The 21,782-nt window shown below is 48.8% G+C and overlaps 9 protein-coding genes across 9 annotated transcripts; 7 read left to right on the top strand and 2 right to left on the bottom strand.

Moving 5' to 3' along the window:
• Window positions 1-28: 28 nt before the first annotated feature.
• BJ212DRAFT_1445765 (magnesium transporter NIPA-domain-containing protein) lies at window positions 29-2,012 on the top strand (the record flags this gene model as incomplete). The annotated part of the gene is made up of 6 exons (XM_041338152.1): window positions 29-702; window positions 756-849; window positions 899-958; window positions 1,014-1,257; window positions 1,311-1,408; window positions 1,458-2,012. The coding sequence occupies 6 exons, from the start codon at window positions 29-31 to the stop codon at window positions 2,010-2,012; spliced, it is 1,725 nt and encodes a 574-aa protein (XP_041195617.1).
• Window positions 2,013-2,119: 107 nt separating this feature from the next.
• Window positions 2,120-4,892, top strand: BJ212DRAFT_1021187 (kinase-like domain-containing protein). The gene is made up of 10 exons (XM_041328865.1): window positions 2,120-2,242; window positions 2,293-2,653; window positions 2,704-2,854; window positions 2,984-3,037; window positions 3,094-3,112; window positions 3,165-3,257; window positions 3,309-3,441; window positions 3,495-3,904; window positions 3,957-4,688; window positions 4,742-4,892. Exons 1-9 carry the CDS (start codon window positions 2,215-2,217, stop codon window positions 4,673-4,675), a joined length of 1,968 nt encoding a protein of 655 aa, XP_041195616.1. The 5' UTR covers window positions 2,120-2,214; the 3' UTR covers window positions 4,676-4,688; window positions 4,742-4,892.
• A 195-nt stretch (window positions 4,893-5,087) lies between these two features.
• Window positions 5,088-7,962, bottom strand: BJ212DRAFT_1339552 (uncharacterized protein). The gene is made up of 14 exons (XM_041335064.1): window positions 7,767-7,962; window positions 7,400-7,712; window positions 7,243-7,347; window positions 7,166-7,184; window positions 7,118-7,120; window positions 7,018-7,052; window positions 6,924-6,962; window positions 6,706-6,869; window positions 6,602-6,656; window positions 6,134-6,544; window positions 5,769-6,080; window positions 5,613-5,715; window positions 5,411-5,562; window positions 5,088-5,354 (listed from the first exon to the last, which is right to left on the bottom strand). The coding sequence occupies exons 2-14, from the start codon at window positions 7,547-7,549 to the stop codon at window positions 5,166-5,168; spliced, it is 1,737 nt and encodes a 578-aa protein (XP_041195615.1). The 5' UTR covers window positions 7,550-7,712; window positions 7,767-7,962; the 3' UTR covers window positions 5,088-5,165.
• BJ212DRAFT_1021002 (methyltransferase-domain-containing protein) lies at window positions 7,955-9,683 on the top strand. Its single transcript, XM_041328864.1, has 5 exons — window positions 7,955-8,569; window positions 8,625-8,706; window positions 8,763-9,130; window positions 9,180-9,276; window positions 9,331-9,683. The coding sequence occupies exons 1-5, from the start codon at window positions 8,064-8,066 to the stop codon at window positions 9,460-9,462; spliced, it is 1,185 nt and encodes a 394-aa protein (XP_041195614.1). The 5' UTR covers window positions 7,955-8,063; the 3' UTR covers window positions 9,463-9,683.
• On the top strand, window positions 9,645-10,681 carry BJ212DRAFT_1266387 (uracil phosphoribosyltransferase-domain-containing protein; the record flags this gene model as incomplete). Its single annotated transcript, XM_041330563.1, has 8 exons — window positions 9,645-9,743; window positions 9,797-9,868; window positions 9,936-10,045; window positions 10,108-10,169; window positions 10,223-10,342; window positions 10,393-10,472; window positions 10,530-10,598; window positions 10,649-10,681. The coding sequence occupies 8 exons, from the start codon at window positions 9,645-9,647 to the stop codon at window positions 10,679-10,681; spliced, it is 645 nt and encodes a 214-aa protein (XP_041195613.1).
• A 243-nt stretch (window positions 10,682-10,924) lies between these two features.
• Window positions 10,925-14,207, top strand: BJ212DRAFT_1266578 (uncharacterized protein; the record flags this gene model as incomplete). The annotated part of the gene is made up of 3 exons (XM_041330585.1): window positions 10,925-13,535; window positions 13,586-13,677; window positions 13,734-14,207. 3 exons carry the CDS (start codon window positions 10,925-10,927, stop codon window positions 14,205-14,207), a joined length of 3,177 nt encoding a protein of 1,058 aa, XP_041195612.1.
• Window positions 14,208-14,436: 229 nt separating this feature from the next.
• BJ212DRAFT_1020492 (uncharacterized protein) lies at window positions 14,437-16,814 on the top strand. Its single transcript, XM_041328863.1, has 15 exons — window positions 14,437-14,725; window positions 14,795-14,804; window positions 14,856-14,875; window positions 14,926-14,958; window positions 15,017-15,113; window positions 15,173-15,201; window positions 15,256-15,286; window positions 15,345-15,377; window positions 15,434-15,510; window positions 15,564-15,618; window positions 15,683-15,781; window positions 15,843-15,953; window positions 16,017-16,057; window positions 16,115-16,140; window positions 16,211-16,814. The coding sequence occupies exons 1-15, from the start codon at window positions 14,666-14,668 to the stop codon at window positions 16,350-16,352; spliced, it is 864 nt and encodes a 287-aa protein (XP_041195611.1). The 5' UTR covers window positions 14,437-14,665; the 3' UTR covers window positions 16,353-16,814.
• On the top strand, window positions 16,809-19,113 carry BJ212DRAFT_1339493 (uncharacterized protein). The gene is made up of 16 exons (XM_041335063.1): window positions 16,809-17,105; window positions 17,163-17,325; window positions 17,386-17,395; window positions 17,442-17,461; window positions 17,515-17,547; window positions 17,606-17,702; window positions 17,757-17,785; window positions 17,842-17,872; window positions 17,931-17,963; window positions 18,016-18,092; window positions 18,146-18,200; window positions 18,261-18,359; window positions 18,421-18,531; window positions 18,601-18,641; window positions 18,698-18,723; window positions 18,782-19,113. Exons 2-16 carry the CDS (start codon window positions 17,266-17,268, stop codon window positions 18,966-18,968), a joined length of 909 nt encoding a protein of 302 aa, XP_041195610.1. The 5' UTR covers window positions 16,809-17,105; window positions 17,163-17,265; the 3' UTR covers window positions 18,969-19,113.
• On the bottom strand, window positions 19,114-21,737 carry BJ212DRAFT_1339464 (glycoside hydrolase family 9 protein). Its single transcript, XM_041335062.1, has 10 exons — window positions 21,393-21,737; window positions 21,317-21,342; window positions 21,218-21,266; window positions 21,099-21,169; window positions 20,997-21,039; window positions 20,870-20,948; window positions 20,301-20,821; window positions 20,128-20,252; window positions 20,017-20,068; window positions 19,114-19,967 (listed from the first exon to the last, which is right to left on the bottom strand). The coding sequence occupies exons 1-10, from the start codon at window positions 21,685-21,687 to the stop codon at window positions 19,483-19,485; spliced, it is 1,746 nt and encodes a 581-aa protein (XP_041195609.1). The 5' UTR covers window positions 21,688-21,737; the 3' UTR covers window positions 19,114-19,482.
• Between the last annotated feature and the right edge of the window lie 45 nt (window positions 21,738-21,782).

The following is a 21,782-nucleotide window of genomic DNA, read 5'->3' as shown; positions in this document are numbered from 1 at the left end:
TGTTGTTCATCATTGATTTATTGCGGACATGGACGTATCATCATGGTCCGAGGGCAGGAACCACACGGCCAACATTGATGAGCCGGGTATTGACCTGCCGCACCTCACGTTGCAGACTGTCATCGGCATCACTGTAGCCATTGCAGGGAACGTGCTTATCTCGCTTGCGCTTAATTTACAAAAACTTGCACATATCCGACTCGAAAAGGCTCAAAAGCAGGCGAGGATGGAACGTGAATTACATGTATCGGGCGATGCACTGCGTTCCATATCACCACACGATCAGAGGCCTTCTGGCGATCCTTCTGTTTGCTCTCATGAGTCCGAGACACAGCCCCTGATCCAGGGCTCTTCTGCCAGTTGTTCACGTGCACGTTATGGCACTAGTGCCCCACCCGGGACTAGACGCGATGATTCGAGGAGCAGGAAGAGCACCTCTTCAGCACGTGGACGGAGGCCAGGCCAGCCTTCAAGGAAACCCAGCTTTGTATCACGTTTTATTCCATTTCATCTCGGTCAGCCTGAGCACGATGGTGTTAATGAAAATGTATCGCATACCCAAGAAACGTTGGCGATTCCAGTAGACGTGATCCCGGCAGAGCGCATAGTTGCACTGAACGGCAATGGTAGGCGAGCGGCCCCCTCACCTGGGCTCTGGGAAGAAGAAGGTACGGAGAGTGACTATTTACGTTCGAAGATATGGTCAGTTCTTTGATTCTAGAAGGTCTCGCCACTGATAACGAATATGGTTTCAGGTGGTCTGGATTCATTTTAATGAACATTGGAGAAACGGGTAACTTCATATCATATGCATTTGCACCGGCCTCTGTGGTTGCTCCTCTAGGCACTGTCAGTGCATTCTGTTAGTTGTTTCCATCTTTACTAATTGATATTGCAGTTCGCACTCATTGCTAACTGCTTTTTCGCTCCACTCATTTTAAAAGAGCGTTTTCGCGTGGTAGGATTGTGCCTGGGCCGCTGTCGAATCATCATGTTTATAGGGTTATTTTCAGCACGATCTCGCTGGCATCTTGTGCGCAATGATAGGAGCGATCACTGTCGTTCTTTCTACGCCTTCGTCTGATGAAGGTCCACCGCCCCTCACACCAGACGCCTTGATTGCAGCTATATCACAGCGTTCGTTTGTAGTATTTACTATCATATACTTGGTAGGGGCTATGGTACTAGCGGGGCTCAGTGAGAGTGGTTTCGGCAGGCGAATTGTGGTTGTTGACGTCGGGCTTTGCGCAATATTTGGTGAGGTTGTTGGTTTGAATCAAACCAAATATGAGCTAATAAAACGGTGTCAGGTGGATTCACGGTTCTAGCAACTAAGGCTATCTCCACGTTGCTGACGGAAGAATGGGGCAAAATATTTGCGGAGTGGATAACCTATCCCGTCCTTGCGGTACCTTAGCATCGCCTTCCATTCCGTTTCATGTGCTGATCCTGTCCAGGTTCTAATCATCACAGGCATTCTCCAAATCTGGTTTTTGAACCGAGCGTTAAAGCGTTTTGACTCCAAAATCGTCATACCTACGCAATTTGTGCTGTTTACGCTGTCTGCTGTTATCGGATCCGCTGTCCTTTACAAGGACTTTCAAAGGGCTACATTCCACCAGATGGTCACATTTACGTATGGCTGTGGTGCGACATTTGTGGGGGTGTTCATCATAGCGTGGGCCAATGGGAACAACCGCGAAGAAGTAGGACAGCCCACCAATGAGGTTAGCAGGCAAACAGGCGACGCAGGCGAGCAAACTGCACCGAGTGGAAACGTGCGGGGTGTTCCTGTAGGCTCATTGAATGCACGAAGTCGCCCGGCCCTTGTAATACCGAGAGCTGTGCGCGAGACCCCGGTGCTTAGGAATAAACAAAGCACGGTAAGCCTGGCAGGCTATTCTCCTGCACGAAATTTGCTACTTGTTCATACCCCGCCGAGGGATCGAGCAGATCATAGGGATCGGGACGTGGAAAGTACTAGTGGAAGCATCGCTGGAAGCAATCGATGATTTTAATATTTTAATATTATAGTTTTACTAGTCCAGTTCGGTGCAAATAGAGTCGTAATACAAATCGGGCAAGAGGCAGTGACGTGACTAAAAGTCGCTACGGTGACGTCACTTGGGAGGCTGGAATGACAAAAAGGCTTCTAGCGGACGCACTCCGTCAACTCATTTCCCCAGATTATTTGTAGTCCACCTTCTTCCAACCATGCCAGCCGTAGTAGACGCTTTCAAGAGTATGTTTTTATGTTGTTTTGGAAGGCAGCCATCTGAGTCATTCCCCCAGATCTCATCCGCAAACATCATCACCATCGGCATCCTGATTCTGAACCCCAGCCATACACGGCGTCTGTACCAGAGTCAAGTCACCAGCCTCAGCATCGACAACAACAACAACAACAACAGGAGCAGCAGCAGCAGGCTAAGCTCCGAGCTGAACAGGATTCTCAGAAGCATCAGCAACCTGAGAAACAGCATCAGCCTGAGAAGGAGCAGCAGCAACCTGAGAGCACACCTCAGCCTCAGCCTGCACCTGACTCTCGGCATCAACAAAACAACATGACTGTACCTGAGGATCGAGAGCCAAAGAACAAATTGCCCACCTACAAAGGCTTGGATAACTTCAAGCTATTGGATAAGATGGGAGAGTGAGTGTAGTATCATCAGTCACTGTACTAACATCTAACTTTTTATTCAGCGGCGCATTTTCTAATGTTTACAAGGCAGTAGATCTTACAACTGGGCAGACAGTCGCAGGTTCAGTTCTTCGATTCCTCTTCTGTTATAACCGACTGATCAACTTTTTTATAGTAAAAGTCGTTCGCAAATTTGAGCTGAATGCTTCACAGGTAAGTAAATGTGTACCCCCTCCCCTCACATAGTTCACATACATTGTCCTCCACACTACTCCTACCCTACCTATCGGCTTCGGTTCATGGCACCCTTGCTTTGCTTGTGTCTTGTTGTCCCTCTGTTAGGCCGGCGAAAAACATCTCAATATTCAGTTCAAGAAAAAGCCGCGCGTAACAGAGGTGACGTTTGGAATTGAATCGTTCCACGTATCGCTAACCGTGCTGTCTTCGTGCAGCGGGCCAATATTTTGAAAGGTAAGGCGTGTGATGTTTTTCAGATCATTCCCGGCACTGATCTAGATCGCAGAGGTGCAAATCATGAGGGGAACAAATCACCCATCGATCGTAAAGTTGATCTCATTTTCCGAATCACCAGAATACTATTTTCTGGTTATGGAACGTATGTGTGATTGCCCTTCTTCCCGTCTCGGTAACTCATAATCGCACGCAGTCATGGAGGGCGGTGAATTATTCCACCAGATCGTCAAGCTGACGTATTTCAGTGAGAATCTAGCAAGGCACGTGATTCTCCAGGTTGCACAAGGTATCCGTTATCTTCATGAGGAACGTGGTGTTGTGCATCGGTATCTGCATTTCCTGTGGAGCAATGACGTTCGCTGATATTCGGTTGTCATAGGGACATCAAACCGGAAAATCTGTTATTCGAGCGGATACCCATCATCCCTTCAAATGGTCTCGTACAACGTCCGTATGACGAGGAAAAGGAAGATGAAGGCGAATTTATCCCAGGGGTCGGTGGAGGCGGAATCGGGCGAATCAAGATTGCAGATTTTGGCTTATCAAAAGTGATCTGGAACGAGGAAACGATGACGCCATGCGGAACCGTTGGCTATACTGCCCCCGAAATCGTCAAGGATGAGCGTTACTCACAGAGTGTGGACATGTGGGCACTTGGCTGCGTGCTTTACACACTCCTTTGCGGGTTCCCGCCGTTCTACGACGAGAGTATCAACGTCTTAACAGAGAAGGTCGCGCGGGGATATTACACATTTTTGAGTCCATGGTGGGATGATATCAGCCATTCTGGTATTATTTTCGAACTTTCTGTCTAAAATGCGATTATTGACTAGTCACCCAGCAAAGGATCTCATTCAACATTTGTTATGCGTGGACCCTGCTCAGAGATATACCATAGATGAGTTCCTTGCTCATCCGTGGTGCACTGCCGCTCCTGCCCCACCACCAGCACCATCCACTCCTGCTTATGTCAATTCTCCTCCGCTTGACTCTCCACTGCTTACCGCTGCTCGCGGTGGCGTTTTAGAGGCTCGTTCTCCTGGTCTCGCAACGCTCAAGGAAGCATTCGACATTACCTATGCAGTCCACCGTATGGAGGAAGAAGGTGCACGTAGGCGTGCATACAATGGTCGTGGCGGCGCCGGTACCCGAGGATACCTGCATGGACTTAACGAGGATGAAGAAGACAATGTCGATGACAAAGTCCTCGTACATGATGCACGGAGCAGGAGAGGGGAGCTTGAGACTCGTGCACCAACACTGTTTACCCAGGGTGGGTTACCTGGCGCCGGAGCGAAGACCGTTGCAAAGCGCAATATTATTGGTGGACCTAATCAAGCAGATCGTAGTCTTTTGGACGGTCGCGCTGGCCCAAGAGATCGCGGTCGCCGTCAAGCTGGTGGCCCAGGTTTCCAGCTGGATATAGACAATGCAACCCTACTTGGTCGTCGCAATAAGAAGATGGCAGGTCCTGGTATTGCAGAGTCGAGTCCTCTATCGCACGCTGTCCACATAGATGACTACTCGTTTCCGCCTGGAAGTCCGATGCGGGTCGTCTGATGATGTCGGACGTGCACGTTGTTTTTTTTATAATCCCAGGGACGTGTGTTAACGGATGGCTTGCAGACTTGGATACCACTTATTCTCCTCCATGATAGTCCTTGCTCGCCGCGTTTCAACCAATCCCCACCGAGTTGCCTGCTCTCATCAATCAGTATAATATCTTCAAGTACCATAGAATACCTTTGCTTTCAATCGTTTTAGCCCTGCATTCTCATCCAGCAGCATGGAACATTCGCGCATACTGGCACACACTGATAATTAGTTGTCCCATATATGTTACATTGTTGTTTCTTTTAACTGTTGTACCTGCCTCGTGCATACATTCGTACTTTTTAAACACTAGGCACTGTATTACACGCAAAGGCTCATCTTCGGAACATGTCGACGAGCGTAAATAAGATAACTAAATATGCACTAATCACCAACTTTGCCGTATCTGCAAGAGCGGGAACGATGAACCCCCTGTCAACATCGCTCTGCGTCCGACTCAGCCATCAACCACGAGTATTGACGCCCCGCCATCTCTCGTTATCTTACGTCTAGTCTTCATGAGCACGTAGCGGCGACCGAATTGTCCGAGTTTCGGCACTGGGGCTATATGTCCCGTCCTGGCAGTATCGGGTGTATCTGGAAATACTCCCAGACCAGAGGCTGCAAGCACAATCGCTTCACCAGTCTGAGTAGCGATATCAGGTTGTATCACAGTGCCATGTCTTGAGCTCGACAACGCACCTGCAGTCTAACAACGCGATCAAAAGCGTCTTCTGCTGATATGTCGGCTGATACATGCTTTGCCAGATGCTCCCACCACGACGGGGAAGAGAACCGGTGCAAAATCGTGACAGTACATAGGTCAAGCAGAACGGGTGGCACGACTGTAGGTTCTGGCAGACAAGGTGTGAGGACCCGACATGAAGATATAAGTACCAAGTACCTTGTGTGCTGATGACGACGCGCATCGCTAGGTGACGCTGCTCCCTGGTTAATGTCAGGAGAGACTTAGTCAAGCCAGAGGAGCTTTTCGTGGGCGACAGATACTGTGACAATCGAATCGTCAACGACACCAATAGTTCAATTTCAGAGTGCAAACCTTGTGTGCTTCATCAACTACCAGCACTTTCCCAGTCCCCACGTCTGCTCTGACAAACAAACGCGTGATGATTTCAAATAGTCCACATGCTGACGCTGGGTCGATGAACGGGTCTGATAAATCAATGATCGTGAGCTGCGATTCTGCGAAGCGGGTCTGCGGTTTCATGTTTGGGCTCATGAAGGAGGTGAGTAGCGCCATCCTCTGCTCAAGACCTGCGAGCTGCATATTGTTAAACGACTCCTTCTTCACATCCAACTGCCGCATAAATTCGGGGTAGGTAAAGTTTTCCCCAAGGTCACGGAGGATCGACTAAAGGAATAGTGGTGTCATAGAAGAAAGTCGTTCAAAAGAGAAACACGCACCAAAATACCCTGAATATAGAGCGGAGCTGATTCAGAGGAGCCGACAGCCATCATGGACAGAAAAGCTTGTGCATCCAACTCATCTTGACTGAAGAACAGTGGTTCGACAGTGACCCCATCACCCAGAGGCGCATAGACAGCCCTCATGGTATTCAGAGAAGAACGTGAAACGTAAACCTTGACGGACGGCGTTTGTACACCGGGAAAGTGGGATGAGCTGATCCATGCAGCTTCACTAGGTCGAGAGCTGGGACCCCCTTCTCCAAAGTGGAGAACGAGCCCTGACAATGGCTTCTGCAGGGTACCAGTAGAGCGCATATTCGGAATAAACATGCTCTCGAGAAGCAGAGAAACTGTGTGGGACTTCCCCGAGCCCTGAACCCCACAGACCACAGCAGAGAAAGGTGCATTCTGTGGGTGCAAAAAATGAGATAACGCTGTGCACGAGTTTCATAAGGAGTCGTATACCGTGTTCACATAGAGCTGAGGATTTACTGGTCTGTATGGAACATTATTTTTATTGCTGTAAAAAGTATCAGTAGTCGGTCTACGAATGCAACGGGTTGCATTACTGGATGGACAAAATACTGCCTAAGACGCCATACTGAGTGGCACCTTCACGATAACCTGCCGCAACGTATGCATCACGGGTTATGATTGGGGCCGTGCGAAGTTCATGATCATTGCTTCTTCCCCGGACGTCACTGATGCTGTCATGAAGAAGCTCCAGCTCCTCCTTGACATAGGTCACATGTGAGTCGGCTAGAGTCTACACTAACAAGACGCCTACATGGGCAAAATCCCGAGGAGCGACGGAAGCTCCAGAGCGCTGCCCGAGCCTCAGTGAAAGTATTTTAATGATGCGTATGACTGTAAGTACTCACTGTGCTGGGGTTTGTGACAGAGTATCCATTTAGCTAAGAGCAGCTCTCTTAGGTCGTTATTTAATCGTGGAGCATAGGCTTACCTCTCCTGGTCGTGTGGCTTGCGTTTGAGTTATGGCAATTGGCATTATTGAGATGTGTCACGTACGTGGGGAGGGAGTGCCAGACTGGTAAAGACAAGAAATCGTGAATTTATATTTGTCAATGGAAAAGGATTTGCCAAACCAATGTTTGTCGCGCAAAGGATATGTGCGGATTGTTCGGCAACGATGGTTGCATAGTATTGCCGTTGGTTCGATTTGCAATAGAAGGCGAAGGAGGAGGCTTTGGCTGATACCGCGAGGTTACGTACTGAGAGATCCACTTAAAAACGAGCGCTTACAAGAGAAGTAAAAGATGCCGTCCTCTGCACAGCGTTTGGCTGCATCCTGCGAGGGATGGACTGCTTGAGTACGCCGTCCTTAGATGGCGGCATCCCTTCGATGCGGTCCGTCGCCGTAGCGGTCATCTTCTCTTTGCCTTTGGCAGACATGCTAGAGAGAATCTGGGTGATTCGAGATAAAATCAAGGCAGTGGGTAAATAAGCGTCACATGCTTCTGTTAAGAAGCTTCCAGGTTGTCTGCCGCGTGTTTCGTTCTAGGGTGCGAAGCACGAGGCCTAGCGTGAAGAGCCTATCCACGCTGTGTGCGTGACTCTGATGATGTAGGAGAAACCTAAGTTACATGCCGCGTCCGAGTGTCCTCCTCACCATATCCGCAAGTTGTGGTGAAGCGCGGATCACCTATCAATACGTAGAACCTCGAGAGGATTGATACTGGTTCTGCTGTGCAGAATCCCTGTCTGATGGTGAAATTGGTATAGGGATATTCACTTGATTATCACAAAATTCTGTGGCCTCAAGGCGCGAAATGATGCATTGATGAGGTTCGGAACCTTCAATTGTAGGCCACTCAAAGCACTCGAATCGGGATCAATAACAACAATAATTTCGCGGAGTTGAAGACCAGTCCTGCCTTCAACTCGTCACGTCCCCATACTACTTGTGATGGCACTATTCGAGGTCCCTGGATGGTCTGTGCCTACTGCTCCAGTTTCAAAATTGGCACAGTCAACTTCCAAGAAACGTAAGCGACCCGCAGCTCAAGATGCTGATAAAATGCAATCCGTCGAGGTCAACCTGGACAAGCTTATGCAGAAGCTCGGAAGTGTCGGAAAAAACCAGGAGGATAAGCAAGGGCCCAAGAAGAAAAAGAAGAATCGCGGGAAGGCCACTGAGGGGCTAGACACTAAGGTTGAACACGCAACCTCTGACAAGGGAAAGGAGAAGGTTTCATCCTTCCTTAGTGGGTCCATTAAGGGGAGCGCAGCCGAACAATCAGCGAAGGGGGGTTCGGGGCTGCGCAAGAAGACAAAGCAAAAGAAGAGCTTGAAGCCCGATGGTGGAAAATCTGAGCAACGGCCACCCAATGTTTCGCTCACAGTTGATGAAGTCTCAGGCCTCACGAGCTTGCAGAAGGGCATGAAAGAGAGTCTTGATGGCGCTCGATTCAGGTATGCATTCTGATACATGATGTTCTAATGCATATCACAAGCGGTCACGGCGCAGGTGGATAAATGAATTACTCTACAAATCCGACAGCTCAGAGGCGGTGAGAATGATGAAAGAAGACCCAGCGGTCTTCCATGATGTGCGTATCTGTATCATCACTTCTCCAACAGAACTGTCATATACGTCTGTATGCAGTATCACTCCGGTTTTCGACACCAGGTGCAGTCGTGGCCATCAAATCCTGTGTCACATTACATTTCTCAGTTGTCATCCTACCCTCAAAACACAATCATAGCAGATCTCGGCTGCGGGGATGCGACGCTTGCTCGCGGCCTTTCTCTGAAGAAGCTGAAAGTAGTGTCTTTTGACCTAATATCCGACGGTGCCTATATCGTAGAGGCAGACATATGTTCACATGTTCCTCTTCCTGGTTCTGAGCCTTCACCGTCTCAGATGTCTGAAGGTGAAGCGCAAGTTGTGGATGTGGTTGTGTGTGCCCTTAGCCTTATGGGAACTAACTGGCCTGTGTGCATCCGGGAAGCATGGAGGGTTCTGAAACCCGGGTATGTCCTGCACTGTCACACAATATCTGGCGTGCTCAATTTTATCCAGGGGGGAGCTAAAAATTGCAGAAGTTGCCAGTCGCTTTACCGACATGGATGAATTTGTGTCGTTAATTAACTCTGTTGGATTCAAGATAAAAGCAAAGGTAAGGCGCGTCCAGAGTACACGGTGGTACAGACTGAGTCTCTTCATAATCCAGGACGATCACAACAGTCATTTTACATTGTTTGAATTCAAGAAAGTAGCTCGCACATCGAGGACGGATAAAGAGTGGTCGAAAGTGATGTCGAATGGTAGCATTCTGAAACCTTGCGAATACAAGAGAAGATGAGGACTCTCGGTTCCGTAGTCAGATTTGGCTTACGTCGAAAGCAACGACTGCCTTGAAGCAACTTTGAAGCTTGAAGTCCTATCTATTGGCATATAGATCCATTGTTAAATTGCTCCTAAATTGGCAATTGGCTGAGTGTGGTACGACATTCGGTGCAATGTCCTAGTCTATATCGAACAACCATGTCCAACAAGAGGTGCCATATTCTCTCGCATCCTTTGGTGAATGCACGATTGTCACAATTGCGACAGACTAATACAAATTCAAAGGATTTCCGGGAGGTGAGCAACAGCTGTTGTGTGAAGTAGTCAGGGAATAAATACGTTCGAGGCAGGGTATCCATGATATTAGCTTGATCTTGGGCATTGAAGCTTCGCGCGATCTGGAAGAGGAAACCTTTCAAGGTGTGCGTGATTTCTCTGCGGATGCGTGCTCACGACTTAATGTCCCTGTGTGCTGATGAAACTACCCAGCAAACACCAGTTGGTCCTTTCACAGGTACAACTATTAAGCCCAAGGTTGGGCTGACACCCATTCTGCGTGCTGGCTTGGGCATGACGGATGCACTTCTATCCCTTTTCCCGTATGTGACTGGATATACAACCTTGTTGCACCTTTTGACGTATCAGTGGACATGTCGTGTAGGACAGCAGCAGTCTACCATCTTGGACTCTACCGAGAGAAGGTCAGCCTTCAACCGGTCGAATGTGAGATTTGAAGTCAATTTTCCACATGACATACGGGCTGATTATTGTGGTAGACTATTCGAAACTTCCTCCAGTCCCTCCGATAGACACATGTTTCATTCTCGATCCTTTAGTTGCCACCGGTGGCACTGCATGTGCTGCCCTTGCCATGATCATAGACTGGGGGGTTCCTAGTGAGAGCGTTGCGTTGCATTCCGGTGACGCGCTGTTTACCGTCTAGCAGTATCAAAGATCAAGCTACTGGCTGTACTCGGATCAGAAGAAGGACTCAATCATATACACGCTGAATATCCTGAATTAGAGGTCTCATTCCTTTTACTGTTCCCTAATTCATGTCCAAACTTGACACTCATATTCCAGATTTGGGTAGCAGCTGTGGATCCGACTCTCACACCTGATGGCCTGATATCTCCTGGATTGGGCGACACCGTGAGTCCGTTGTTGTTGTCTTCAATCCGCATTTCCGAGGTATTTCACAGGGAGACCGTCTCTTCAATACCATTCGGGTGTAATGATTGCGGCGATGTATCATGAGGGTGTAATGGGTATCCCCTCTGGATTATGTAGTAATGTCATTTCTGAATCACCCATGCTAATATTGTTTGTCTGCTGCAAGGTCATCACGTGACCGAGTAAGGTGTGATTATCACGCTCGAGTTGCACCATCTCGCACCATTGACTCCGATGCTTTCCGAAGTCACGCAGAAAAATGCAGACCGACGTTCTCCGAATAGCCAGTTGCTTTGAACTTGGATATGACTATCGAAGTTTTCTCTGGCACAACGACACCGTCGTCAGCAGCGGCAACGCTCATAGGTACTCCCACGGAAGACCCCAAGGAGTTGCCTATCCAAGGAGCTAGTGTATTCAATAAACCGGCATCTCACATCATCGAACTACTCGCGTCTCGTTCAGCTACCAGCTCTGCTGTTTATATTTACGATGTCGCTGAACAAGTAGGATTCGGAACACTGACTAAAACATGGTCGTCGGCCATGGAGTCTACTGCGCCAGTCATTAGTCTCCAGACGAGAGCAGGCGCCGGCCTTAGTCTCGTCGGACGACTTTCCGAAGGCAGTAGCCAAGATTTGGTGAAGGGAGCAGTTCTCACTGCTTACACTACGCCCGCTGGGCTTGCCGCGATGGTCGAATCATTATCATATTTGCCCCCTGCTACCAGTAACAGTAGGTTGATTATCCAGGTCCCAGCAGTCACCACTGTCGGTCCAAGCTTCGCGCTCTCCCCGACGTTGGCATCCCTCTCTGCAACTTTCGCCATCCTTCCTGATAATCTTGTTGTCCTGTTATCTGCTACCCCGCAGGAGTCCATAGATCTTGCCGCGCTTTCGTACAAGCTTACGTCCTCCCACGTTGTTCATATCTTCGATCACCACGGCATCTCCCGTGAAAGCGGCCACGGTTTTGTCCCCAGTCTTCAGCTCAAGGAGACTCCCGCACTTGATGTACCAGAACTCATTCGGTGGTCTGGATATCAGTTTTTCGATTACGTCGGTGATTTAAATGCAGAGACGGTGGTCGTCTTGTTGAATGGGCCCTTGGCACTGATGGCGAAGTCCATTGTGGCTCACACCAGTGGTCTTGGTGTCGTGGTTGTAAGAGTGTTGAGGCCATGGGATGGTGATGCCTTCAAGCAATGTCTCCCTGATACCGTAAAGGAGGTTCACGTCTTCGACGATGTACCCAATGAAGTCTGCCAAGGCAACCTATTCGTCGATGTCTTTGGGTCGCTATATGGCCCAAACTCTCCAGGTCCGCTTGTGCGAGCCCACCGGGTGACACCCACAAGGACATTATCCTTCCTCTCAAATCCTGATCATTTCTCGACCCTCCTCACCGAACTTTCACACCAAGTTCCTGCTGCGACGCACTTAGACGCATATTCAACCAGGAAGCTTCTTTTCTTCAGTACCCCGAAGTCTGCCCTTTCTCCTCTCCCCCAGACTGTAGCGAATTCTTTTACGAGCACGGTTTCTGTCCGCCTCCTTACCGACCATGACATTTTCAGCAAATCGGGAGGCATCACTGCGGACAAGATTGTACTTTCTCCGCGCAGTGAGGGCACAGACATTCTTCCTATGGCTGCAGCGTTTCCTTCAGGAACAGCAGACTTCATTTGCGTCCTAGATGCGAATCTGCTGAAGTCTCATTCATTGCTCAACCAGGCCAAGTCTGGGGCGATAGTACTCGTCATTTCCCCATGGTCCTCTGAGCTACCATACAACTTACCTCCTGCCGTATTGTTGGCAGCGGTTGAGAAGAAACTCCGGATTTTTACCCTAGACGCCAAAGCTATCTCGTCTGGTTTCGGAGCGGAACTTGGGGCAGCTCAGGATACTGTGCAAAGAGTAGTTGTTTATCTTGCAGTTCTAAGGCTCTACCTCGGGAAAGCCGCCAGTGAGCCTGCCGTTCGCAAGCTTGCAGAAGGTGTGGCAAGGGAGGTAGCCCAGGGTAGCCAGCTCGCGAAGATTAGTGCCAGCTCTTGGGCTGCCCTCGAGGAGGTCGATTTACATATCCCTCCGGCAGCGGACGGGGGTGATGCAAAGCCTCCCTCTCCTCTCAAGCAGTTTGAGTTTAATGCTATCGCCGTGGAGACTGCTGATGGCCAGACTGTAGTCAATGGCTCGAAAGTTTCTTCGTGGCATGATGCTGCCAAGCATCTTCTGTTCCCATCCGTCTTCACACCTCCAACACCTCCCTCAGAGGAAGCTGAAGAGTACGTTCAAGATCCTTCTTTGCGACCAGAGTTACCTGAGCACACCTATCTGGTGACTTGCACGGTCAATCGCCGCTTGACGCCTGTGGACTACGACAGGAACGTCTTCCACCTGGAGTTTGACACGATGGGGACTGGCCTCAAGTATGCTGTTGGAGAGGCCTTGGGCGTGCATGGGTGGAATGATGAACAAGAAGTTCTTGATTTCTGTATGTGGTATGGCGTCGATCCCCAGCGATTGATCACCATCCCGGTGGCTGCAAACGAAGGGAAGATGTACACTCGTACTATCTTCCAGGCGCTTCAGCAACAAACCGACCTCTTTGGGCGGCCGACGAAGTCGTTTTACGCTGAGCTAGCTGCATATGCTACTAGCCCTGCTGATAGGCTGGCGCTTCAATTTATCGGCGCACCTGAAGGGTCATCTACTTTCAAGAAGCTGGGAGAGAAAGATACTGTCACATTTGCAGAGATCTTGCAACGATATCCTAGTGCGAGGCCAGGCATCGAGACTCTATGCGAGATGATTGGAGATATCAAACCCAGGCACTACAGTATTGCAAGCGCGCAGAGTGCGGTCGGCAATCGAGTCGACTTGCTAGTGGTCACTGTGGAATGGACCGCGCCAAATGGTATGCAATTTTTGAATCGGTTTCTCTCATGTTAACGAGCGGATCTTTAGGCACTCTTCATTATGGACAGTGTACTAGATATCTAGCCGGTCTTAAGGTTGGACAGAAGGTTACGGTCTCCATCAAGCCTAGTGTTATGAAGGTATGTGTTGACTGACTTGCCAACCGCGACTCCGTGATTGACGCACTCTTCTTTAGCTTCCACCAGACAATATGCAGCCCATCATCATGGCAGGTCTTGGCACTGGAGCTGCTCCATTCCGCGCCTTTCTACAGCATCGCGCTCTACTCGCTCAACAAGGCATCCCTGTGGGACCCACCTACTATTACTTCGGTTCACGGCATCGACATCAAGAATATCTCTACGGTGAAGAGATAGAAGCGTATGTCCTGGACGGCACGATCACAAAAGCTGGACTTGCATTCTCTCGAGATGGACCCAAGAAAGTGTACATCCAGCACCTCATGCTTGAGGACGCTGCGGTTCTCGCATCCCTGTTGAAGAACCAGACGGGGGTGTTCTACCTCTGTGGCCCAACGTGGCCAGTGCCTGACGTGTACGAAGCACTTGTAGGTGCACTGGTCAAGAACGAGGGACATACCCCGGAGAGCGCGGGGGAATTCTTGATGAGTCTTAAGGAAGAAGAGCGATATGTTCTGGAAGTGTATTAGCAGGCTATGTTATACACAGCACAAGTATAATCATCAAGTGATTATCATCGAGCCTCATCAGGTGCCATCCGCATAAACGGCGGTCCCACTCCGCCATGTGACTTTCGTGCAATGTAATGGTGGGCCCCTCGACTCCTGATGTATTTTCCCTTTCCTTTCATCGTGCCTTCATCTTGTTCTTTCCATGGCATAATGGGTATTCAAAATGCTTCCGAGTATCAGATATATCAGCATGAAAGGAAGACTTGCATCACGCTATCTTACACATTGCTGGAGATATCTGCGGTAGAGATGCGCCGGCACTCAGCTGAGTGAAACATGTATTCTACTCGATTCTGCCTGTTGGCATTGCTTTGTTGGCCATCATATATCACTGAGGCACTGTGTGTATGTATATATAAGGTACATGATATCGTGCATCCCTCATCCGCAAAACCTCTTTTCTACCTCTCGAGTTGATGGAGCCTGAGTATTCGGCTGACACTTTTGCGGCGGCGAGCAGTCTCCGGACCTCCACTGTGCGCCTTTTTTTCCCATTCAATACAAGGGCTATCGATAATAATGCACGGCCATCCTTGTGCTACTAGTACATATACAGTGCGTACTGTCTGAACTGTCTCGGATCCCTGTCCTAACATACTAGCTCAGCGTCGATGGCTACATTTTGGGTGGGCTTATCTTGACGGATTTCCTTCCCCCGTTGAAACAACTTGCACAGATCTACAGTTATTCCTGTTCACTTCATGAGGAGGTAATGTCCATGTAGTTGCTCAAAGTTTTTGATTTCGATGATAGCGTGCCATTCAAAGTGGATATTCCTGCTTCAGTCCCGCTGGACTAAGATGAAGGGCCTTTATATTGTTGCACGATATGCGCCTCTTCTCTTATTCACGGGTCGCCTTTATAGTACGTTCAGCTCTAGCACGTGTCTTTCCGATGATTTGAATTGACATATTATGCTTAAGTGAATTCCGCCCCCGAAGAGAACCCTAATGTATGCGAGTGTGCGGTTGACGTTAACTAGATGCTTACAATATATCATCACCAGAAATGCCAGATCCTCGACAACGTCTGCTCATGTATGTACAGCATGGATGCATTCACATCTTTGTCGAGCGCTTCCCTTCCCTTTCACAGGTTTCAGCCTAATCTCAATCATTTGTTCCGAATGTATTTCCACTTCCCCTGTAATTAACATGTGCACATTCATGATAAGATTCATCTAGCTTTTTTCGTCCTCAGAACATATGCACTATGGAACAAAAATAGATTCGTACTTGCAGCCATGCTGGCCGCCTTTTTTGTGAGTCCCCTGTTCCAACCAAGCCGTAAGCTCATGATTGACGCGTCAGTTAGGGTGCCGGCGCAGTATCCGCTGGCCTGTTCTTCGCATTTCTCGACACTACACCATGTATGCTCTCGCTCTCCTCTTCCCCTTATCATTCTACCAGCACTCACACCTTTCACATTGCTAGTTGAGACTAGCCCGATCCCGGGTATTACAGGTTGCTACCAGCCCTCGGGCAGCATCGGGTTCTTTGTACCATTTATTCTCTTATCTGTGCTCCAACTGGGTATGTCGCCGGAAGCTGCTAGCATGTATATACGATGCATGTTGACCGATGCACTTCCCAGGACTCATCTCCCTCACGCTCATACGCGCTCTGCAGACCTGGCGGGCGTCTAACAACCATCTGTCTTCCGTCCTGTTGAAACATAACATAGTTTACTATGCATGCGGTTTTTGTGAGTCAACGCACACACATACTGGACTTTCTGTGCTTATAGATGATCATTTCATTCCGAAAGTGTGCTCGATGATGAACATCCTCGCGTCGGTGCTCCTTCATGTGCGTGCATCCTTCTCCTGCCCTCAGACTGAATCATGAATCTCTCGCACAACCCAGAATGCCTACAAGGCCATGTTCCAAGAGTAGGCAATCACCAAACCCTGTTGCGCACTCCTACTAACAGACCTTTACCACAAACACACCAATATGCAGTTTTCAGTTTGTCATCCTCGCGATCCTCGCCACACACATGCACCTCCAGCTTTGGCATAAAGATCGGCACCAGCATAGCTCTAATACTGTTACGCTTATTCCCATGTCCGAAATGTCATCTGTGGGCCGTAGTACGGCGTAACTTCGTAGCGGGGAGGTCTAATGTGGGTCTAGACAGTGCCTTTGAGAGGTCCTGGTTCAGGCATCTCTGCAGCAGTAATCTGCATCTATATATCGACTCTTGCTGTCGAAATAGCCTTTCCATCCCGCGGGGAATCACATTGCGTCCAATGTCTTGTCGCCTGGCTTGTTCGACCTTCTTCATGGAGGTGTGAGGTGACTCGTCTCCATGCACGGGAGGTTTTATTTTGATCGGCGAGCGCAAGGAATTCGGTATGGAAAAATTGAGCTTGGTCGGATTCAGGATCCACGCACTTAAGGGGGACTGCAATTTTAAATCATGGGCTAAGGAGCCTAAGGTGCATTGGGATGGAGTTGGTCTGTAATATCGATGTGTTGAGCCTCCAACAGACCTAGTGTATCAAATGATTCGGAGGATTTAGTCGATGGCGGATGTGTTCTTCCCCTGTGGCTCAGTGCCGGAAGTGTAAGAAATTTCGTTTTTAGGTGCGCTGATCAAGAGCGAACCTGGACCATACTCCAAAGTCAGTCGGGGAGCACGGGGAAATCGTATGATATAGCAATGGGTCCCTTGTGTCCCAGACTCCCACTTTGTGTCCCCGAGTTTTCTCTAACTCCGTTGGAACAACTAAGTATTGGCGGCCTTCGAGGCCGTTGAGTCTACCGTAGAGTGTTTACGTCAATCGGTTGCAAGAAGCCACCGATCCCCTCTATAGCCCACGGCTGCCTGTACTGGAATTGAGCATCCCTGCAGGTGTGTTTGCAGAGTTTACGTCCGAAGTTTGCCGATAGTACTTAATGCGCATTGCAGACTCCAACACAGCCTTGCTTTGACAACTTTCTCCGCTCATAATCTTTTAAGATGACATAACATGCATCCCTCTTGCCCAAAACTGCTCGTTTTCTCCCTCTCAATGGAAACCAAGTATTCGGCTGACGATGTCGCAGCGACGATGAGTCTGCAGATCTCCTCGGTGCGTACTTTTCTTTGATACGAGGGTCGTTGATAATAATACATCTTCCTCTTTTCACAGTACATATATAGTGCGTCCTGTCTGATCTGCCCCTTCTTTATCTAAACGCAGCTCAGCATCGATGGCTACATTCTGGGTGGGCTTGTACCGATGTATCTTCAATGCCCGCTGTTAAGTTTGTTTGTCCAGACCTATGGCTACGTTTGTTCTCTTCACGAGGAGGTAAGGTCCATTCACATGTTTTGCGTTTTAAATATTGACGGTAATATGCTGTCCAAAGTGGACGTTCTTGCTTCTATCGCGCTGGACCAAGGTAAAATTCCTCTATGTTGTTGCACGATATGTGCCGTTTTTCCTGTTCACCAGCCATCTCTACAGTGTGTACATCTTCAGCACCTATCTCTTCGATGATGAATTGACATCTGCCTTAGTGAACTTCACCCCGGACGAGAATCCCAATGTCTGTGAACGTTTGATAGACTTACTACTGATGAATGATGCTTACTGTCATCCTAGAAATGCCTGATACTCGACCACATTTGCTCATGTGCGTACACGATACATGCATGTACACTACAGGCTTACTGAGCTCTTCCCTTTCATAGGTTTTAGCCTATTATCAGTCCTTTGTTCCGAATGTATCTCTTCTTCCCCCGTCACACATACACATTCTTGATCTAATTCATCCAGCATTTTTTGTCCTCAGAACATATGCGCTTTGGAACAATAATAGAATCGTGCTCGCAGCCTTGCTGACTGCCTTCCTGGTAGGTCTTATGCGCTCATTGCACCCTAAGTTTACCGTAGACGCATTAGTCAGGCTGCCGGCGTAACATCCGTCGGTCTGTTCTTTGGCTTAAGTGGAACCGTACCATGTACGCATTCTCACCCTCCTCTTATCCCTGCTATACCACTCACACCATCCACTTTACCAGTTCAGACCAGCCCGATCCCGGGCATTTCAGGCTGCTACCAGCCCTCAGACAGCATCGGGTTTTTCGTACCATATATTCTCCTATCCGCGCTTGAACTAGGTGTGTCACCGGGTGGTAGCATACATATACCGCGGACATGCGCTGACTAAGCTCTTCCAAGGACTCATCTCCCTCACGCTCGTACGCGCCCTGCAGACCTGGCAGACAGCTAACACCCATTTATTTACTGTCCTGCTCAAACATAATATATTTTATTATGCATGCGGTTTGTGTGAGTCAATACTTGCCATACCTAGATTAGTATTTCCGTGCTCATGGATAACCATTTTCGTTTCGAAAGTTTGTTCGGTTGTAAATGTCCTTGCATCACTGCTTCTCCATGTGCGTGCACTCCTTTCCTGCCCTGAGAATGAGCCGTTGAGATTCTGCACACTTAGCACGCATACAAGGCCATGTTCCAAGAGTGGGCAACCTTGAAATCCTGCTACGAATTCCTACTAACAACAACACACCTTATGCAGTTTCCAATTCATCATCCTCGCGATCCTCGCCACACATATGCATCTCTATCTTTGGCATATGGACCGGCACCTACATGGCTCTGATGCCCTCACTCTCATTCCTTTGTCCGAAATTTCATATGGTGTCGTGGGGAGTTCTAGCGCAGGTTCTGCAGAGAGTAGCGCGGTGACTGGATCTGGTTCGTAGTGAGGTTCCGTGTCTCAGTAGTTGGTTATCCTTCTAGTCATCCATCCATCCATCCATCCATCCAGTGGTTTCAAGTATGTTCGCGCATGTATTACATATCACAGGGCACCGTCCCAGCCCGCTCAACTTCTTGCTACCTGTCCTTCTTGGAGTGAACCTCGAGTCTGCTGCACATACGCAAACTTTTTCCGGAACCCCAAGGCGTAGGGACACAGAAGGTCCCAACTTCACACTCACCACGCGCTTGTGGGTGCGCCAGTCAATAACGACAAGAAGATTCTGATAGAGGGCATTGTTCTACAAAATGTCGTTGTTGTCATTAAATTCATCAGGGTATAATGATGCGATATATCTACATGAATGCAGTTCGGTTACTACGTCTGAATGCCGCTCATCGATATCTGTCGTAAGGTCATGTTCTGATCCAAAGGAATAGTAGATCGAGCCACAAAATCGAGAAGATAGTGCAAGAATAAAAGTCGCCTCATCTACAGGCAGATCAGCAAGTCAAAAATCAATAAAGGGGGTCGTGTTCTCTTCTAAAAGAGATCATAGCCCACCATCCAAGAAGAGAAAAGATGGAAATCCCAGTGAGGCCGGGAATGACCCCGAGAGCGATTTTGCCACCCTGGCTCAGCTGTGGGCCACCGCATCCATCTGTGTATGCATCATCGCAAGGGATGCCTTGCGGTTTCTTGGAGTCATAAGCGCCCGCTTTCAGCGATGTGTAGAATGGGTCGGCAGTATCGTTGAGCACGTGCATCGCGGTGAGTGTGAGCATCGGTGCATTGTAGTCCAGTGCGACCTCAGTTTCTGGCCAGTCGGCACGGATGTCGAAGAAACGATCGTACTTGTCTGGACCACCGACGACGGCCCCATAAAGGACGTAGGCTTCTTGTGGCGGAGAAGTATTAATATTGCTTATGTTGTTGCCACCGCTTGCCATTGCGGAGTGAGGATTCTGAGGCGAGTTTGGATTGGCACCGACGATATAAGGTGCTATGACAGAGTGAGCCAGAATGATAAAATTATACTTATCCGTGCTCACCTTGCATTGGATTGTTACCTAAAGCATAGTTGACTTGTGCTTTGGCATAGTTCTGTCAAAGGTAATGGTTGAGTCCCATGCTGATTATTAACGATTGAACTGAGATCTTACCCAATAATCATTTCTCCTGCTTTGAGTCGATGCCAGTGGTACATATCGCGTTAACAGCATAGCGGCGTTCAACGATGGGTTTAAACTAGCATCATCCGAGTCGTCCTTGTAATATAGCAGTCCGCCTTTGAATGATATTAGCAGGAAAATGAGCAACAATTCTATTGTATTACCATGGGTTTGATATCCTGGTCCACTGCCGTAAACTATTCCGTCGAAGTACTTCTCAGCCACGGTTTGCCAGGTAGATGCATTGCCACCAAAGCTCGGGTTCGCTTGCGCAATCTGTGCAAAAAGAACAGGTAGGCCAGGTGTCTTGTTATCCCAGTTGAATACTCCATCATAACTGCCGAGGCTATATTGTTGCCAGTAACCTTGAGCTTGTTGATACAACGAAGAGGAGTTGGTTGCCCAAGACAAGAAGAGTGCAGCAATGGCAAGCTCATCTCCATATCCAGACGAAGCGTACGCTTTGCCTACCTCAGGCACGGAATGTTGGTATACTGTCTGTCCACCAGAGGCGCCAGTGGCAAAGGTGAAAAGTTGTTGGGCATGTTCGAGAAGGGTTGCAGCGTATGTTGCGTTTTGAAGTGTAGCTGGGCCAGAGTAAGAATTCGAGAAGACGCGGTTGGCGTAGAGATTGGAGCAAGCTGCAAAAGCTGCAGCGGTTCCTGCAGCAGCATCTGTTCCAGGACTGAAACCGTGTTAAGGAATGATTCGATAATAAACGGCGGAAGAGTACCTGGTGTCATTGATTTGATATGAAGGACGTGGCAAAGGAATGTTGCGATCGCCTCCCCAGTAGGCATCGTCAACCTCTTCTACAGTCATGTGTGAGTGGAGAATGGACATAAAGACCAAATGCCTACCATTAGCCACCTGGACGAACAAGGTATTGTTAGCAGCGTGTGCCTATATCAAATATCTTGAGTTGATGACTCGATTGCTTGATGTTTAAATACAAGACTGACTTTGATGAGCCAGTCAAGACTCCATCGGAGCATGTCATCAAGGTAAGGGGTCTGGTTTGCTAGATCGTATCCTACACAGCATTATTGACGAGTGAGTATTTCCCCGATTTTGCACGAACCTTTTCCAAAATCCGTTGCACCCCAACAAATTGACATCACGGTGAATGACTGGAGCTAAGTTGAAGATGTAATATTTAGCACAAGCCGAGGAAACTTACCAGGGGGAAAGTACATTTGAGGTAGTCTAACGGCATTGTCAATATAGAGTAACTGCATGGCGCACGCGACACGTACTACCCGCATCATAAAGCCCGCCAGTCAAATCCAACTTGACATCCTGCCCATCGGTGAGGGCGCTGTCGTTTCGCCACTTGACTCGATTTGTGCTAGGCAACTTGCCACTGCGTTGTGCTTCATAGAAATAAAGTAGATTTCCGAGCAACGAAGACCACTGCGAATTGGGGATACCAGTAGAGGACGGAATCGCGCCAGCTGAAGCGTTTTGAGGCAGGAAAGGGGGTTCAGGAAGAGGGACTTGGGCAAGTGCCCGCCAGGAAGTAAGGAGAACGAGAACAAGAGGCGTCCACATGAGGAGTCGTAAATGAGATATACGCACCAATATTGTCTGCCGGAATGTGCAACAGCAGATTTGACTGAAGTCACCAGCCGCGTTCAACCAGAATC

Source organism: Suillus subaureus, assembly GCF_016647635.1.
Source record: "Suillus subaureus strain MN1 chromosome Unknown BJ212scaffold_8, whole genome shotgun sequence".
NCBI classification, from domain to species: domain Eukaryota; kingdom Fungi; phylum Basidiomycota; class Agaricomycetes; order Boletales; family Suillaceae; genus Suillus; species Suillus subaureus.
The sequence above is the reverse complement of the archived record's forward strand: the minus strand, read 5'-3'. Positions and strand labels throughout refer to the sequence as shown.